This window comes from Leguminivora glycinivorella, chromosome 24 (genome assembly GCF_023078275.1).
Source record: "Leguminivora glycinivorella isolate SPB_JAAS2020 chromosome 24, LegGlyc_1.1, whole genome shotgun sequence".
Lineage (NCBI taxonomy): Eukaryota > Metazoa > Arthropoda > Insecta > Lepidoptera > Tortricidae > Leguminivora > Leguminivora glycinivorella.
The window spans coordinates 6,558,201-6,578,025 of NC_062994.1; the positions used below are offsets into that span (position 1 = coordinate 6,558,201).

Consider the following 19,825-nt stretch of genomic DNA (forward strand, 5'->3'; position numbering starts at 1 on the left):
ACTTAAAAACTATATAGTAAAATCATGTGTTCACGCCATTGACGATAAAGTGCCTTTTACGGTGGAGACAGATGCGTCTGAGCACTCAATTGCGGCAACACTTTCACAAGCCGGCAGGCCTATAGCATTTTATTCGAGAACTCTCAATCGAAGTGAACAAAACCATTCGGCCATTGAGAAGGAAGCTTACGCAATCGTCGAATCCTTGAAGAAATGGCGGCATTTTCTAATTGGAAAACAATTTATGCTCGTAACTGATCAGCGCTCTGTCTCTTTCATGTTTGATAAGAAACACGCAAGTAAAATCAAAAACGAGAAAATCCAACGCTGGCGTCTAGAGCTATCTCCATATAAATATGACATCGTGTACAGGCCTGGCACGCAGAACCACGTAGCGGACGCCCTCTCTCGCGTCTGTGGTACTATCGACGCATCCGCCAGACTGCGATCTCTCCACGAGGCACTCTGTCATCCAGGAGTAACAAGAATGGCACATTGGGTTCGCTCCAAGAACTTAGCCTACTCCATTGAGGAGATAAGAAGTATGACGAAGCAGTGTCGCATTTGTTCAGAGATAAAGCCTACATTTTTAAAGGCAAATGAGCAAAATAAACTTATTAAAGCCACCTCGGCTTTTGAAAGGCTAAGTATGGATTTTAAGGGGCCAGTGCCATCAAAAACTAATAACAAATACATTTTGACAGTGATTGATGAGTACTCACGATTTCCATTCGCATTTCCATGTTCCGATATTAGCGCGAAAACTGTAATTAAGCATTTAGATACAATTTTTAGCATGTTTGGCACGCCGGGCTATGTGCACTCAGATCGTGGAACGTCATTTTTATCGGCAGAAGTAAAAGAATATCTTCACTCCAGACAAGTAGCTACAAGTCGTACAACGCCGTACAATCCTCAAGGCAACGGCCAAGTTGAAAAGCTAAATTATACGCTCTGGAAAGCGATACAGTTGGCATTAAAAACCAAAAATTTGCCAATTGAAGCATGGGAAGCAGTTCTACCACAGGCATTGCACTCTATACGATCGCTTCTATGTACCAGTACCAACTGTACGCCACACGAAAGAATGTTTCGCCATACTCGAAGATCATCATCATCATCATACTCATTCATACATAGAAAACACGTTTTCTCGTCTAGATTTTTCGTCTTTCTGGGGCCGTTTCTATACAACAGGTTAAATGCAAAATTAGACTTATATCCACTTAGCTATGTTTGTTGTAAAAGTGCTCTACGACGAGGCCTGCAAAATATGACGTACGATGATACAGAAAAGTTACTTATGGTCGTAAAATAATTACCTATTGATTATACAATGAATATATATGTAATGTAATAGTTCGGAACCTACGAAAATAAGTCTTGTGTTTATTTTCTTATAAGTTTTATTTTAGTGAATAATTAAAAATAAATCACTAATTTAGTCCTTCCTCTGCCTGAAACACAGGAACTATCCTAGCTCAGGCATTTGTATGAATCATCTCTTATATGTATAACAATTCTTAGCCTTTAAGAACAATCACTGTACAATTATGTTTTTATTAATAAATTATTTGTTATTTGTTGTTGTTGTTGTTGTTTGTTACAATGGGGGATGTCTGAAAATTTTAAAAGTGGCTGATATTTTTTCTGGTGATAGGAATAACCATTTCTAATTACAGAAAAAAGTTACAGATTTTTTGGTAGCACCATACATTTTATAAAAATAAAAACGTGTTGCTCGACTGCGCGTACGACCCATTTCGGCTGTTATGAGATTTGTCTTAGTCTTTAAAAAAATTCCATTTTGAATCTGTGCTGGCCACAGACACTGACAGTTGATTGTCAGCTTGACATTTTTCTCGGAGAATTCATAATTTTATCTGGTGAACTATTTTAACTATTTATTACTGTTTTCGACTTATTTTCTCTCCCTGGCCTCTGATTTTGCCTCCTTCTACGACTACCTTCGCTCTCGAACCCCGGACCGTGATTTTACTGGCTTAAAACGACGACCTTTGATTTTAAACCCTGGACCTGATTCTACTTGCATTAACGAAGACGTATGCTTGCCCTGCTTGCTGCCGACGGTCTTTGCGTTGAACCCCGGACCTGATTACAATTTTTAAGCCCATTGAATTGGGAAAACGTGGATAGGTACTAGCGATTTTGTAAGAGCTAGTTCATCTAATTTGCCAAAATGTGGAACAGCGACAAACACAGTGCCTGTGAAGAAGAAATTGATGAAAGATGCAGAGATATTTTGGACAGAGAATGTGTATCTCATTAATTTTGAAAAGTGCAACTACATGTTAATGAGTGTAATAAACATAAATTTGTCTTGATCTATATTTAACATTATTACTCATTTTAGCACCCATAAGTACGTTTTCACATTATTCGATCCAATACCGGATGTTGGACCGATATCCCATACATTACAGGTGTCATCTTGGATTTTTTCCATTGACATCCGATATCGGATCGGGTAATGTGAAAACAGGCTAACTCCTAGTAGTGATTCATAAGCACACCTGCCTACAGATGAGAACTAGAGAAGGACCTGTGCCCTAAACAAATAACTTTAGATTGTTGGTTTATTGTGTGCTTTAAGTAGTTAGTGCTCAAAAAGGAAATGAGTTTGCGATGTGACACCTACTGCTTTTCACATCACCCATTCAGAAAGGGTACTTTTCGGCCCTGTTAGGAGGGAATTAAGTGACACTTTTCTGTTCAATAACTTTGTCTGGCCTGTATAAAATATTAACGCCACGGAAAGTGTTTGCACATAAGTAATATTATGTATAAAAAAATTGTGTCGATTAAGTGCATAATATTTTTACAACAGACCTGATTCATATTTTGGTATTTGCTTATATGATGTGAAAAAAAAAGTGTCAAATGGTAGCAATAGTAGATTGTGCAACAAGGGAGAAAAATGAGATATATATCTTGAGTGTAGCAAGGTATTCTTAAATTTAATCCTGAGCGTAGTGAGGGATTCAAGTGTTAAGACACAAGGTGGAATTAAATTTTCTACACATATTAACATCAACTTTTAGGAAATTTATATATAATGATATGTTATATGAACATAAAAAATGGTATGTTATGTAACCATGTAAAAAAAATGTGTCCTTGAAGGGAAAAGTATCACTTTGGTCCCTAATAGCAAAGAGGAAAAGTGCCTCTTTGCACCCTCGCAGTGAAGGGAAGAAAATAACCCTTTCTTTTTGAATCCCAGTCACTACACTCAGTATTCAATTACATATAGTCTCAGTATCCAATTTGTCTTAAATGCGATAAGGAAATACCAAGAGTGGATGAAAAAAACCCAAGAATTAAATGTCATGGCTGTGAAAGGTTCATATGTGTTAAATGCAGTGGGTTGTTGGCTACGGAGTTGAGAGTTGTAGTGCTACAATCTCCTACACTTAAATATCTGTGTCCGGAGTGTGAACTGGGAGTACGGCAGTTGCCAGCTCTAAGGAATATGGTGACCCAGCTGAAAGCTGAAATTGAGGCCATGAAAAGTAAACAAAGCGAAGGTTCTAGCATGGAGTGTATTTTGGCAGAGATAGCAGAGAGGAAAAGACGTAGTGCGAACGTTATTATGTTTGGGATTGGTGAGTGTACGCGGCAGACTGGCGACGTCGCCCGGGACAAGGAGGTACGTGTTGCACATGATCTATCGCAGGTGCGTGCGGCTCTGGCGGACGTGCCGGAGGCGGAGGAGCCGGCGGCCGTAATCCGACTCGGCAAGCCTAGGACTGACGCCGTGGCCCGCCCACTCAAAGTCATCTTCGCAAGTAAAAAAGCTGCTCTTAAGGTACTAAAAAATAATAGTAAGCTTCCTAGTAACGTGTCGGCTAAAAATGATCTAACACCCTATCAGCGGGACTATTTAAAAAAGTTACGTGAAGAATTACAACAGAGAACTGACAACGGTGAAACTGATTTGACTTTGAAATATGTGAACAACTCCCCGAAGATTATTAGTACAAAAAAGTTATAAATAATGATCTGGGGATAGTAGAATTCACATTCTTATACACGAACTTGGCATCCCTAACGGCTAAAAGAGATTTGCTTATTATTGAAGTTAATAGATTAAAACCAACTTGTATTGTTATTACTGAAACACACTTAAAGCCATCGATAAATGATAGTTTGGTGGAAATTAATGGATATTCACTATACAGACACGATAGAGTTAAAGGAACGGGCTGGGGAGGAGTCGCTATATACATATCTCATACGCTCTACGGCAGACCTATACAAGTAATACCACACCCGGTGTATAACTCTCACCCCCAGGTTGAGGCATTGTGGCTAAACTTAAAGTACGAAACTTTTACAATTACAATTGCGGGAATATATCGACCAACTCATTACACATTTGAAGAGGCTGATCGTCTATTATTTGAAACTATTAGTCATGCTGCTATGGATCCCAACCCCGTGTTAATAATGGGTGATTTTAACTTGCCGGATCTCAAGTGGCCCCTGATTGATGTAGATACCGATAAGTACAATACAATACATGCTAACTTTCTTGATATGTATCTAAACAGTAATCTAACCCAACTAGTGACTGAAATAACAAGAAAGCGAAATAGCGAAGAATCTATACTTGACTTAATTATGTGTAACGAAGAAAACCTCTGTACCAAAATTCAATACTATCCCAATATAGGAAAAAGCGACCACTTAGTACTCCTAGCAACATTACAGATTGAGCTAAAATCGAACAGAAATACATGTATAGAACAAGTAAGAAGAAACTTTTATAAAGCGGATTTTCAGGAAATTATGAAAACAATTTCATTGAATACTTCATGCCACACCGGGCAGGTTAACGTTGAAGAAGCTTGGAAGGAATTCAAGTCAAAATCACACGCCGCAATCGAAACTCGTGTACCATTGTCAGCCAAAAACAAAAAGTTAAACATAAACAAACCATGGATTACAAAGCAAGTACTAGAAAAGGTTAACAATAAATTAAAACTTTGGAGAGAGTATACATTAAATGGCAGTGAAAAATCATATAAAGCTTATAGAACTGAAAATAATAAATTGGTGACATTGGTCAGAAAATTAAGAGCTGAATTTGAAAGGGGAGTAGTCAACTGTGGTCCGAAATCATTTTATAGTTACATTCGTAAGCAGCTTTCCTCTGAGGTGTCCGTGCCACCTTCACTGAGAGATGAGAAGGGTAATGTCACCAATGATCAAAGAGCTGTTGCTGAGCTTTTTGCTCATCAATTTGAGAGATCTTTTGTTTGTGAACCACCACACATCAGCATTCCAGACGTTCAGCTGCCGCGAGTGGAGAATTCAATAGAGTCAGTATGCTTCACGCCTGAGAATGTGGCAAAAGCGTTAGTAACATTCAGTGACTCTACATCAATGGGCCCAGATAGTTTGCCCTCAATTTTTCTTAAAAAGTGCAGGAGCGTGCTTGTTGATGAGCTGACTCTTATAATGAATTTATCCCTCAAGAATGGAAAACTACCGCGAGACTGGAAGGAAGCCCATGTAACTCCTATTTACAAGAAAGGTGATAAGTTTGTTGCTGCTAACTACCGTCCTATCAGCCTCACAAGCATAGTCTGCAAAACCATGGAGAAAATTATAGTCACTGAGTTGAGGAATTTTATCAATAAGGAGAATGTAATAATCGATGAGCAGCATGGCTTCGTACCCAAGAGATCTACCGTAACGAATCTTCTTCTATGCCTTGATAAGTGGACACGTGACTGGGACAATCGTCAGCCTACGGACGTTATATACTTAGACTACGAGAAGGCATTCGACCGTGTACCTATTAGAAGGCTTATTGCTAAATTGGAGCACTTTGGGATTCGTGGTCAACTCCTTGAATGGATATCGGACTTTTTATCTCACAGGATATTTAAAGTAAGAGTAGGAGAAACTTTATCTAGTGCTCACAATGTCTATAGTGGTGTCCCGCAGGGCTCAGTGCTCGGACCAATTCTGTTCGGCATATTTATAACAGACCTAAAGAGTGTAGTGCAATCAGAACTATCAATATTTGCTGACGATACCAAAGTTATGGGTAATCCACTTATAACTAATAACATTATCCAAAGTGACTTAGACCGCATAGTCCAGTGGACTAAAGACTGGCTCATATCGCTAAATCCTGACAAATGCACAGTTCTTCACATTGGGAAAACCAACCCGAAACTAGGTTACAACATTGATTCTGTTCCCCTGCAAGCTGTTACCAGTCAAAGAGACCTGGGCATCACTGTTTCGCATGACCTGAAATGGGGCACGCATATCACCAATATAACGAAGAAAGCAAATTCTATGCTGTATATGATTCGAAAGGCATTCCATGTGATCACTAAGGATCTTTTTGTTGGGATTTACAAGACATACCTACGTCCTTTGCTTGAATACGCTTTTCAGGTATGGTCCCCCTACTTCAAAAAGGATATTACACTATTAGAAAAAGTCCAGAGAAGAGCTACTAAAATGGTCGCTTCACTGAAAGATAAGCCATACAACGAACGGCTTCAGGAATTAGGTCTTACATCATTGGAGGATAGAAGAAAGCGTGGTGATCTCATTGAGACTTACAAAATCTTGTCTGGACACTACAATGTGAATAATATGAAAGACCTATATATACTAAGCCAGAACTCAAAACTAAGAGGGCATTCTAAAAAGCTTATCAAACCTCCATGTGCTAGCAACCCTAAGAAACACTTCCTGCCGAATCGCATAGTCAATATGTGGAACTCTCTACCAGAAACTGTTATTAGCGCGCCGTCAGTGAACTGTTTCAAAAATAGACTGGACAATTATATTAGAACTTTGAAGAGTGCAAAATAAACACAAGTGCAGTGATATACACGCATCAGCTCGAAGAGCTGCTAGTGTATCAAATAAATAATAATAAAAATAATAATAATAATAATATAGACAGGGGCGGCTCACTCTGCGATCCTATCGCCGCGCTACAAGTACATGCCGGCGGCCGCGAGTTCGCGGCCCATTCAGTGGAGACGACCTTTGCGCGGCGCAATAGAATTCAATGTCGGCTGCTCGCGTGCGGTCCCTTTGTTAATGTAGGTAAGAATTTAGAATGGCGGCATTTTGTGAACATCAAAGGAGTGATCCTTCTGTACTTGTACTATTATATATTCTGTGATATAGAATACTTCGCTTCGTTCAAAATTCAATTTATATCCTCGCTATAAATATGCAATTTTGCTCCCTCGTAACACAATCTACTATAGTGCTGTTAATCATGCTTTAACAGTATGGAGGGCCATAGAAGAATATGGAAAGCCATAGCCGACTGAATTTGATAGTAACTTGACAGTAACTCGACACACATGACACACACCTCAGAAGTAAAATAAAACAACACAATAAAATAAATCAATTGTATTTTATTATAGGACATTGCAAATTATAAAAAAAAATGTATTTTACCATATTTTTCCTATTGGTCTATCCAATAAATACACATTTTATAAAATGCCACCATGTCAGATATTTATGGCTTTCTTTTTTATGATATTATTGCCAGCGTGTAACTGCATTTTAAGGTTGGTAAACAAGACACGGTATCTTACACTCAGGTGGTCTTCACAGCAAAATCGCACTCTGGTTGGGCAGTTCCTGCCAACCTATTGACACCAACTTTCCTTCAGCTCCTTTCTTAATATGAACAATTTTAAATCTGGGTTTTTCTGGTTGGTTTTAGAACAAGTTGGTATAAAGCATGTTTTGGGATCCTTATATCGTGTTTATGTACTTGTATTCATTATAACAAATAGTGTCCGGAACTTAAAAGCGATGATCGTCCTTATATCAAGCAAAATCAGAAGTCAGGGAGGCAAAACGGATCGTAAACAGTTCAGCAGGATCAGGTCCAGTGTTTAAAAGCAAACGTCTTCGTTAATGCAAGCAGAATCAGGTCCAGAGGTTAAAATCAAAGGTCGTCGTTTTAAGATACATTTATGATAGTATTATACATTTATGATAGTATAATTTATGTTGTTAAGAATTTAGACTGTTTCACTAAGAATTCTGATATCCATAATTATAACACTAGAAACAAAAATAAGCTTGCCATAAAGAAGTTTCGTGTCCGTAAAGTACAGAAGTCATTTGTTGGGCAATGCATTCATTTTTATAATAAGTTACCTGACACTGCTTTGAGATTACCCCTCCCAGCTCTTAAGAACTACTTAAAAAAATCATTGATGTTAAAGGCTTATTACAGAGTCGAGGACTATTTGACAGACAAACATGCATGGCCCGAACCAGAAACTACAAAAAACGAATAGCAATTAAAATAATTGTATTATGTATAGAGGACACAGTTCAGATAAGAAAGCACATCAAATATTTTATATTTTATGTTGTGTAGGTAAATTACATATTTAATGATATTGAGATTCATATTATCTTTTTCTTCTATGACAATTTGATATGTTTTCTCTGAAGAAGAACGACGTATTATTAAGCAATAATATAATTTATTGAAATTGATTTCCATAGAGTACCTAGTCTGTTCATATTCTTTGATGAATACTTTTGCATGTTAAATTGTATGTTGTTATTTAATGCATGTTAATTATAAGATGTAATGTTTTGAAAAGAAGTTGCCCGCCGAGTTTCTTGCCGGTCCCATAGTGGATACCCCCTCCCAACTGAGGGGGGACTGAAATCTTCTCGAGGCTGAGGCGTAGGGTTAGAGCCGGCGTAGCTTTATTTGACGTTCATATGCGCATTGTAATATGCCTACTTGAAAAATAAATATTTCATTTTCATTTTCATTTTCATAAGCCAGTAAAATCAACGTCCGGGGTTCGAGAGCGAAGGTAGTCGTAGAAGGAGGCAAAATCAGAGGCCAGGGAGAGAAAATGAGTCGAAAACAGTAATAAATAGTTCACCAGATAAGGTTATGAAACTTATGAATTCTCCGAGAAAAATGTCAAGCTGACAATCAACTGTCAGTGTCTGTGGCCTGCACAGATTCAAAAAGGATTTTTTTTAAAGACTAAGACAAATCTCATAACAGCCGAATTGGGTCGTACGCGCAGTCGAGCAACACGTTTTTATTTTTATAAAATGTATGGTGCTACCAAAAAATCTGTAACTTTTTTCTGTAATTAGAAATGGTTATTCCTATCACCAGAAAAAATATCAGCCACTTTTAAAATTATCAGACATCCCCCATTGGACCCGTATCCCACAGTCGACTTCTACAACACCCACGAGTGGAAAGGGGGTGGTGAAATTCTACACGGGGTCAACAAACAGATGACGATGCCAAAGATAATAGGTACAGTCACCGGCATAAATGTGTGATGATTTAATGTCATGCGAAATTGTCAAACAATTTATATTATAGTAGAGATTTATATTATATAGAGGTCGCCGTCACCGAAATCACTGAGGAGGCTCAGTGATTTCGGTGACGGCGACCTCAGGAACTATGGATTACTCCTTTTATGGGCTCTAATATGGCTGGCCAGGCCGAACTTAAAAACTCTTTGGCAAGTGTCATAGAGTTGGCCAGAAGTATTGTATGTATGGCTTCGGTCTGTCTTTGCGTTGTTGGCGTTTGGCATCTAAAGTATTGAGGCGGCTTTCCTCGAATACTTTGATATTCTTAAAGATTGTTGATCGCCAAGATGACCTATTTGTAGCAATCTCCTCCCACCGCTCAGGGTCAATGCTGCAAGCGTTCAGGTGCCGTTTGAGCAAATCCTTATATCGCAGATGCTGACCGCCATGCTTCCGCTTGCCGGCCACCAATTCAGAGTAGAATCTAACAATTTAAAGCGACAAGGTACAGAAATCATCACTTATTTGTGCCGGTGACTGTATGGGATTATTTCAGTTTATATTACTGACAGATTATAAATTATCTTTATTGATAAGTAGTTCTATCGTATTTATCACCGTAATCCTCTTGCCAAAGGTAAAACCCAGTCAGTGGCCATTTTGTTTTAAAATGGTGCGGTTGTTTTGCTTTCTTGCGTTCTTGGCTGTTGCCTATGGTCGCCATGAATTATACGAAGGGTGAGACTAGTATTTAAGTTAGTTCTGGGTGGCTAGCCGAATGGCACAATCGCTCACGAAACGCTCACGAAACGAAGCGCTAGTAGATATCTATCTCTATCGCGCTTGCGTATTGGCGCGACAGAGCCAGCGGCGTATCGCTTTCGTTTGGCGTCGGAGAAATGCCATTCGGCTACGGGGCCAGGGTGGCTAGCCGAATGGCACAATCGCTCACGAAACGCTCACGAAACAAAGCGCTAGTAGATATCTGTCTCTATCGCGCTTGCGTATTGGCGCGACAGAGCCAGCGGCGTATCGCTTTCGTTTGGCGTCGGAGAAATGCCATTCGGCTACGGGGCCAGGATTTTGAAATGTGTTTAATTACTTATTGGGGGCTATTCCTAAGTCCAGGACTAATCCTAGGCATTATCTTATGTCTATCTGGTTTCTAAGGTGACAGACATGATGCCAGTCGCTTTCGTAAAAACTAGTGCCTACGCCAAATCTTGGGATTAGCTGTTAAAGCCGATCTCAGGCTCCTGTGAGCTGTGGCAAAGTGGATAACGCAAGGAGGATGATGATTTGATGTGAAGTGTTTAATTAATTGATTAATGTGTTCGGGTAATGCCGTTAATCGGACAATTCCGAAATTCAAATGATAATCACCCGTGATTCCATAGTAATAAGGGTCCCTTTTCGGAATTTACCGACGGTTTTTCACGTTCGGAATTACCCGAGTACACCTTATATATTTAATAATAATAAAAAAAAACCCCGCCAAGGAGGGAAATATAACTGCAACTTATATGGGAACCGTGCAGTCGGCGTGTAGGTTATTTCTAGGCTTTAATATTCTTATATTAAAGCACACCAAGCATTAGTGACACTAAAACCAGCCTTTGGGTCTTAAAGGCTGGTTTTAGTGTCACGCGGACCGACCGAGGAGCGATCCGCAAGGCCAATTTGTATGAAGTTCATGTTGTCGTCTGAGCAAAGCAGTCCGCTTTATCTACCCTAAAACGCTCCCTGAACCTAATACATATTGGTCCGATGCAAAATGATGCAAAACGTTCCGCGCGGTCGGTCCACGTGACCTTCAGCTTCTTTTTAATTTACTTGTGTCAAATATACAGCTACAAAAATAGTAACCCCCTTCCCCCAATGTACAGAAGTTTCTATGCAAAAGCTGCAAATGGGATTGCTGACGTACCTTTTTAATTTCAGACACCAGCTCTTCAAAATCTCTGGACCCGCTCCTGAGATCCAGATCCTTGATGGCAAGCTCGACCTTCTATCCACGAGGGTCCAAGTAGAAGGCAGGCTCCAGGCTCTGGTGAGACTGTCCCCTGAAGTGAGGGCATCATGGCTACAGTACTTCGAGGAGAGAGAAATCTCGTATAATATGGTGGTCGAGAATTTGGCTGAGTAAGTTGGATAAAAGGCACTGGTCCCACCAAAAGCTAGTAAGCTATTTATTTATTTATTTATTTATTTATTTATTTATTTACATCTGCAACTTACAGCTAACATGCCAAAGCGTTACAAATATTAATTATACATATGATCATATAAACAAACCAAGAAATAAACTATCAAATTTACAATACATCATCAGACATCGTGATTTAGGAGTTAACACATATTAAGATGTTTCGATAACTTTCTTACATTTTTCAATTAGGAAATCCCATGTAGAGTGGAACAGATCGCATTGCGTGTCTGAGTGAAGTACGGAGTTGAGCACCGAGAGCGCAGTCGGGATCGGCGCGCGCTGCTGCAGCGCGGTGCGCGCGGGCGGGCGCGCCAGGAGCGGCGCTGAGCGCAGGCGGCACCGCGCGTTCGGCGCGTATAGTCGGACCACTTCTTCGACCAGACCCGTGCACTCTATTTTGTTGCGTATAATACCTAGTGCAAACTTAACTACCGCTAGGTATCGCCTCACCTCTAGAGATTCGTACCCCAGTACGCCTAGAAGGAATAACGTAGGGTAAAGATAGGGGTAGTTCGTGAATTGTTTTTTATACAAGCTCCGTAGGTATTTTTTTTGTACTTTCTCTAATATTAGGCTATATTTGGCTTCATTTGGGTTCCAAACTGCGGCGTTCGATTCTAAAACGCTCCTGACCAAGGCCGCATATAGAGCTCTTACAGCCGCTGATGTTAAATGTTGGGAATTGCGTAAGACAAAGCCTAGTTTTTGAGCTGCTATGAGCTATCGGCGTTAGAAACGAACAGAAGATAGTCGCTCCCATGTAAATAAAAGAGACACGATGATAGCGCGAGCGAGTTACAGTTCGTCGCCGAGTTATGAACTATACATCGCTCGCTCTCTCTTTTATTTACACGGGAGAGACTAATCTTTTGTTCGTTTCTAACGCCGATAGCTCATAGTACAAGAATACTGTCTGCTTGATAAGCAGTCATCATAGCCTTCTACTTCAGGGCTCGTGGTCCAAGTAGAATTCAGGCTCCAGGCGCTGGTGAGACTGTCCCCTGAAGTGAGGGAATCATGGCTACCGTACTTCGAGAAGAGACAGATCCCGTATAATGTGGTGGTGGAGAATCTGTCTGAGTAAGTTGCGAGAGATATCACGCCAGTTTATGCCAACGCCATCTCACGGCAATCTACCTCCACACTATACGCCCAAAGATATTTAAGATGACAAACAGTTCTCGTTCGATCATCCAAATCGTTCATGCTCCTTAGCATATCATAGTTATCTCTTGATCATTCGTATCGTATGATAGCAAAAGAGCCAATTGTGTTCTGTTCATTTGGACTCAATGGAGTCCAAATGAACAGAACGCTGTTTCTTTCCACAATAATAAATAAAATAAAATAAATAAATAAAGTTTTATTTCAGGCAACACGTACAGTTGTACACCCATATCAATAAAATTTAGAATTTATAATCAAGTATTTTAACTTCAACAGAGCTTTTCGCCAAGAAGATGCCCAGGTGCAAGCAGCCAAAGCTGCCGCTGCAGCCAAAAGGACCGACAGGACCATCGGATGGGATACTTACTACAGACATCAGGAGGTATTTCAACTTCAAAGTGCGTTTTCACATATCCGATCCGATATCGGATGTAGGACCGATTGTATTATACAAGGCGCCATCTTTGACATCCATCCTACATCTGATAAAAACTCGGTCACAATCATGGCAGTATTGACCGGATATTGATATCGGATCGGATCATGTTAAAAACGCTCAAACTTTTTTTTTTATACTACGTCGGTGGCAAACAAGCATACGGCCCGCCTGCTGTAAAGCGGTCACCGCAACCCATGGACGCCTGCAACTCAATCAGTGTCACATGCGCGTTGCCACCTCATTAGAAACTTGTACAGTCCCTTTTGCTGTGTTAATTACACAGCAAATAGGAGTGTACAAGTTCTAAGGAGGGTTCGGGTTGCCGACGACTCAAAGGACAATAGACGGAACAAGTTAGTTCCGTAAGTCCTCTCGTCATCAGCACACCGCACCCTCGTTGAGCTCTACTCTCATAGGGATATCTCTCTCTACAAGGGGAGTGATAAGACTATCAGATGAAATACACAGGAACAGAAATATCGGATAAGATAAATACTTCCTGGTACAGTAAATCAGAATTTCCCCAGCGTCTTTGGTAGAATGCCTCAATGGATTATTAAAATTTAAGCTATTCCTTATTAGCTGCTGCTCGTTACATAAGTAATAAAATATTTAACTAACTTTAATAGATTTAATGGCAACATGTAGGAGAGCAATTCCCGTTAAGTTTGTACATTTGAATCACGTCTCCGATTTGGATAAGAATTGGTAGGCTGATAGAGTCCATGATGCTGAGCAAGATCCACTAGGTTTCCCAGAATGTCCTAGGTTGATTGTATGAAACATTTTTTGTTACCGAAAATGTATAGAAATCTGGTAACAAAAAAGGAAGGTAGTTTGTATGAACTACATAGGACATTTTGGGGACTCTATCAGCCTACCAATTTTTTATCCAAATCGGAGACGTGATCCAAATGTACAAACTTAACGCTTAACTCAGGTAAAATTTCTTACCTTTACAATGTACAATTACAGATCAACAACCATTTGGACGAGCTAGCATCACGATACTCTAACGTGCTGACGGTCGTCAATGGCGGACAGAGCTACGAAGGGCGACAGATTAAAGTCGTCAGGATTTCCACTACCGGTTTTCAGGTTAGTTACAGTTGTATACGATTTAACCGAGGTGACCAAGGGTAAAATCAAACAGATCTACCTAATGCAAGATTCAGAGGTGTGTAAGCTCGTAGGTAGTGGAAGCATGTGAGTGGATAAAAACAAAAGACGATCGCTTTAGGCCGGCCGGGCACTGGCCGTGGCGTCCGACGTGTCATTTTCTATGATAATTGATAACATTGATAACTGATGGTGATGCTTATAATGAGGTGTCAAGCGTTAGCCCGGGAGTCAAAATGTGAGTAAATCTTTTATCGAAGACAGTAAAAAGATGTGGCCGCCATACCGGTCACATTGAACGTCATTTATAACTCTAGTCGTATGGCTCGGTGCCGGACAGGAGGCGATGGCCGTTGAGCTGCCGCGTAGTCCCGCGTCAAAGCGCCCCGTCCTGTGCTGTCTAATGTGAATAGACCTTAAAATGCTTCTAAATTGGTCACAGAGCCTTCAGTGAATCTGCTGCAAGATACAGACTCCATTTAAGTCCCGTCAAAGTAGGTAACATGGGGATGGGGTTGTAGAGTTTTTCTTTGCGAGGATAGAAAGCCCCTCAAGAAGAACCCAAAGAAACAAAGTTCATCCTCACTTTCTCAACACGTGGCAAACCAAGAACAAACGGGCCTCCCGCTCGTTTTTGCCCAGAACGTGCAAATTGTGGAATGAGCTACCTTCTGAGGTGTTTCCCTTGCGCTATGACATGGGGTTCTTCAAGAAGCAGGTATTTAGGGTTCTCAAAGGTCGGCAACGCATAAGTGGCTCCCCTGATGTTGCTTATGTCCATGGGCGGCGATGTCTGCTTACCATCAGGCGGCTCGTCTGCTCGTTTGCTGCCTATTTCATAAAAAAAAGAACCCTCCCATCTTATCCCATGTTACCTAGTCAACTCTGTTATCAATGATTCCAGGACACAACCAAGCCAGTAATCATCATCGATGCCATGGTCCACTCCCGCGAGTGGGTGACGACCCCCGTGGCGCTGTACATCATCAACCAGCTGGTGGTGGACACGGTGGATCGACAGCTGATCGAGGATATCGACTGGGTCATCATTCCAGTGGCCAATCCTGATGGTTACGAGTATACGCATGAAACTGTAAGTTTAGACTACTAAGCTTTTAATAGTTACCAGTGGCGGCTGGTGAAAATTTCTGCTAGGCAACACAAAAGCAAAAAAAAACCTACCTTGACATTAGGTACTTTACTAGTAATCAATTTTAGGCAAGCCGGTGGGAATCGGCTTGTATGGACCAGCCGCTCCTGATAGTTACGTATTTGTTATACAAGGGGGCAAAGTTGTATTCTAATGCCGAGTGTGGAATTGAAAAACGAGCAAGTGATAGTTGATTCTATAGGTTCGAGAATAGAATCCTAAGCTTGCGAATTTTTTAACACACGAGAAGTAAAATACATTTGCACCCGAGTGTAACACAAAACTTTTCCCCTCACTATAGCGAGGAAAGTACAACGCAAAAAATGCGTTTATCACTGCTTCCAGTAGTTCCACAGGTGGTAAATCATCTTTATTACTAGATTCACCTACTTTTATCAATTTTAAAGCAGTTAATTTGACTTTATTCAAGGTCAAATTACTTTACCCACTAGTGGATAAAATGCGTTTTTACCCGCTGGTATTAAAGGATAAAACACGTGCGTGCTGAGCTAGTGAGGGGAAAAATTCTTGACAATTAGGGCAGGCATCAGAGACACCGACACCTGTTTCTGTAGACGTAAAACGTGAAACATGGTGTGAACCACCGATATTAACAAAATTAAATTTGATGAAAACCCCGACATAGTGGACTAATTTTCATCAAACATTGCTGAGGGCACTCCCGACTAATTCAGCTTTCAAACAAAAAAAAATCTATGTCGGTTTATCCGTTCGAAAGTTACGATTCTACAGACAGGACACATCAAACTTATAGCACCCCGTCGTTTTTGCGTCGGGCGTTAAAAAGGCCGAAGGCTCGCTTTAATGTTAGGCTGCACCCTACCCTACGGGAATGTAGGACCGATATAAGTTTAACAAGAGATACGTTTGAAATCTTTCCGACAAAAGATATCGGATCGGATAATGTGAAAACTCACTAAGGCATGACTAAATTTAAGAACGCGCTTTCCCCATAAATATCACGGCTACCATTTACACTCTCTAATAAGAAAGACAGCATAGTTTTTATCTTTATAGGAAGCGTAGGGTGTTGAATTTAGCTTCCACTTAAAATTCCAGGACCGTCTTTGGCGCAAAACGCGCTCCCGAAACCACACAGGCTCCGACCAATGTCCCGGAATAGATGGAAATCGAAACTTCGACCACTACTGGGGCACCGTAGCTGCGAATGCTGAACCCTGCTCCATCATCTACGAGGGTCCAGAGGCGTTCTCTGAATCTGAGATCAGACTGATCAGGGATGTGGTGCAGGAGAATATCGGCAGGGCCGCCATGTATATATCGCTGCATAGCTACGGGAACATGTTTCTGTATGCTTGGGGAAATAATGGTAAGAAATTTGACCGATGTCTGAACCTCGAGCGCTTGAATTTGTCACTCAGAAATATGTGCAGCAAGAATGACTAACTAACTAAGATGGGACAGTAGCCGCTTATGCTGAACCCTGCTCCATCGTCTACGAGGGTTCAGAGCGTTCTCTGAGTCTGAACCGAAATCTGGTTGATCAGGGATGTTGTGCAGGAGAATATCAGCAGGGCCGCCAAGTAGGTATACATCGCGGCATAGCTACGAGGACATATTTCTGTATGCTTGGGGGAATAATGGTAAGAAATTTGATCTATTTTTGAATCCCGAGCCCGCGATTTCGTCACTCAAAAATGTGTGCAGCAAGAATGACTAAATAACTAACACACACATCACAGCTAACGCTGAACCCTGCTCGATCTTCGAGGGTTCAGAGGCCTTTCCTGAGTCTGTACCATAGGCACAAAACATGATGATGACTGTACGAATGAAAATGCCTTAATTTTTCGTACGTTTTTAGGAATGACATGCACTAACCTATTCACCAAAGAGCAAGACTTCATAAGTAATCTCTTCCATCTTCCAGGCAGTGTCCCTGACAACGGTGACGACCTTCAACACATGGGCGACACGATGGCGACCGCCATAGACGCTCTCGCGTTGAACAAGTCTACTCCTTACGTGGTTGGCAACGCTGCTCAGGTATATGTTCTTCCATGTAGTGTTTTAGACAACTGAATTGAAATTCATGGCATGGATGACACAACAGCAAGTTGTTGACGCTCAAGTGCTCGTCAGGCCCCCTTACATGTGGGGTTTCTGAGAGAAATGTATTGTTCTTATTCTTTAGACAACATACGATCAACACTTGGGTTACAAAATAGCGACAGCCGCTCCGCCTGAATATAGAGATTTGTTCGTGAATTTTTCATAATTATAAAATAATTCAGTATTATTATTTTTGGATTTTTTTGTATTCTTTCGTGCATATTTCCGATAAAACCGTTAGAATATCTAAAATATTTACATCTTGTTTAACATTACTGACATTCGATGACTTTCAACGTCCGTTATCAAAAAGTTATCTCTGGTCAGGCTTTACTAACTTCCATCATTGACAACTAGAGTAGAGCTACTATGGCTCAAATGGCTGGTTTTCTTAAGTCTTTTTTCATTACAGGTCCTATACTTCACAACCGGCACATCCCGAGACTGGACTCGTGCAGCCGGAGTCCCCATCACCTACACCCTGGAGTTGCCAGGCTACGAATACAATTTCGAAGTACCCCCAACCTACGTTGACCAGGTTGTCAAGGAAACCTGGGCCGGTATAGTGGCCGGGGCACATTTGGTTAGGTCAGCAGGTTTTTCAGTGTTTGTGAGACTTGAAGTGATGATAATCGCCCTTGGATTGGTTTTATGGAACTCGAGAATATAAGTTTTCATTATTATATTGCTGTTTTATTTTCGATCCTTCGACTCTAACTATCGGTCTGAAGGCGCCATAGTGGTCAAAAGGGATCAGATATTATGTCTGAAGGGGTTTACTGACGATTCGCCAAAAAACGTTTCCCAAAGTTTCACATCCCAAACTATTATTCTCAAATTATCATTTCCCAAATAAACGTTTGGCAAAACAACTTATCGCAAATTGACATTTAGCAAAACTTTTTTTGGCAAGTATTTGTTTCCCAAAATATTTACTTGGTCAAATTTCATTTTACCAAATATTATTTAGTCAAAGGTATTGTTAGGCAAAATTTCCATTTCCCAATATACTTATTGTAATTAAAAAGCGCACTAAAAATTTGTTTGTTGATTTTATACTTTGTGTCCAAGATTTGTGTGAAATAATGTGTATGTCGTACTTTTTTTCCTCCTGCTGCAAATGTCAAGGATGACATTTTCACTTACATGTCTGGTTACATTTTATTAAAAAGAAACCTTAATTTATGTTTTCAAGACGTTCTATTAATTTTTAAGTACTTTAAAAAGCCATTTCCAGTTTGCTCACTGTCAACCTAACACGCTCCTCCTCGCTTCGCTCGTCGTCGCACCTAAACTGACCCTGTCGCACACGAGTTTTCTGTTACAATACTAATAAAATTATTACATTACATTTATGCCTTGTAATATTTATTGTCAAACGTGGTTTTGCATGGTGTAATTTGTACCAACATTTTTTGACAAAAAAATAGTTGACAAAATAATTTTGTCCAGTAATTAATTTGACAAAAATAAAGTTGAGCAAACTTTTCTTGTCCAACTGAAGCCTTGGGAATAAAACTGAAATTATCATTTGACAATTTTAAGTTAAATTTGGCAAAAAAATCTTCGGTAAATTAAATTAATCCCGTAGAAATGAAAATGCAAATGCCTAAATATTTTCGAAATATGCGATGTGAAATTTTGACCAAACATGTTTTTGGGATATAAGTTTTGCCATTAAAAACGTTTGCGAAATAAAGTTTAGTCTAAATAAAATTTGACTAAGTAAAATTGTGCCAAATGATAATTTGACCAAGCAAATTCATTGCGAAACATACCTTTGCCAAACAATACTTTGGGAAATGAAACTATTGCGATATGATTATTGGGAAATGAAATTTGACGAAACGTTTTTTGGCGAAACGGCAGGACACCTGTCTGAAGGTTACAGTGTATGGTCGAGCCCTATTGGCAGTACTTTTCCACTTGTTTCTAAGAAAGTATTAGGTAGTTTGATAAACGAGTAATTCCCATTTAATTTCGTATATTAAGTTACATTTATTATAAATATTTTCGTGATAAATAACTGTGAACTCAACGATCTAGGCTAGACTATAGGCGATCAATTGATATTATAGTACATTACGATACAAGTGCGTAAAAAAGGAAGTTCGAAACGAGTGGCGATAAATTAAAACACGACCGAAGGGAGTGTTTTAAATCGACACGAGTTACGAATTTCCTTTTCGCACGTGTATCGTACGACGTTTTTCAGTACAGATGGCCCTCCGAAGTTCTAACCTGGCATATAATGAACCACTTCTCGCACTAGTGCGTAAAAAAACACCATCTGTACTGAAAAATCAATTTT

At 40.1% G+C, this 19,825-nt stretch overlaps 1 protein-coding gene across 1 annotated transcript; it reads left to right on the forward strand.

Moving 5' to 3' along the window:
* The first annotated feature begins 9,972 nt into the window (after positions 1-9,972).
* Positions 9,973-18,197, forward strand: LOC125238697 (carboxypeptidase B-like). The gene is made up of 8 exons (XM_048146097.1): positions 9,973-10,074; positions 11,278-11,478; positions 12,989-13,094; positions 14,127-14,249; positions 15,175-15,363; positions 16,501-16,771; positions 17,333-17,448; positions 17,927-18,197. The coding sequence occupies exons 1-8, from the start codon at positions 10,007-10,009 to the stop codon at positions 18,182-18,184; spliced, it is 1,332 nt and encodes a 443-aa protein (XP_048002054.1). The 5' UTR covers positions 9,973-10,006; the 3' UTR covers positions 18,185-18,197.
* Positions 18,198-19,825: the final 1,628 nt, after the last annotated feature.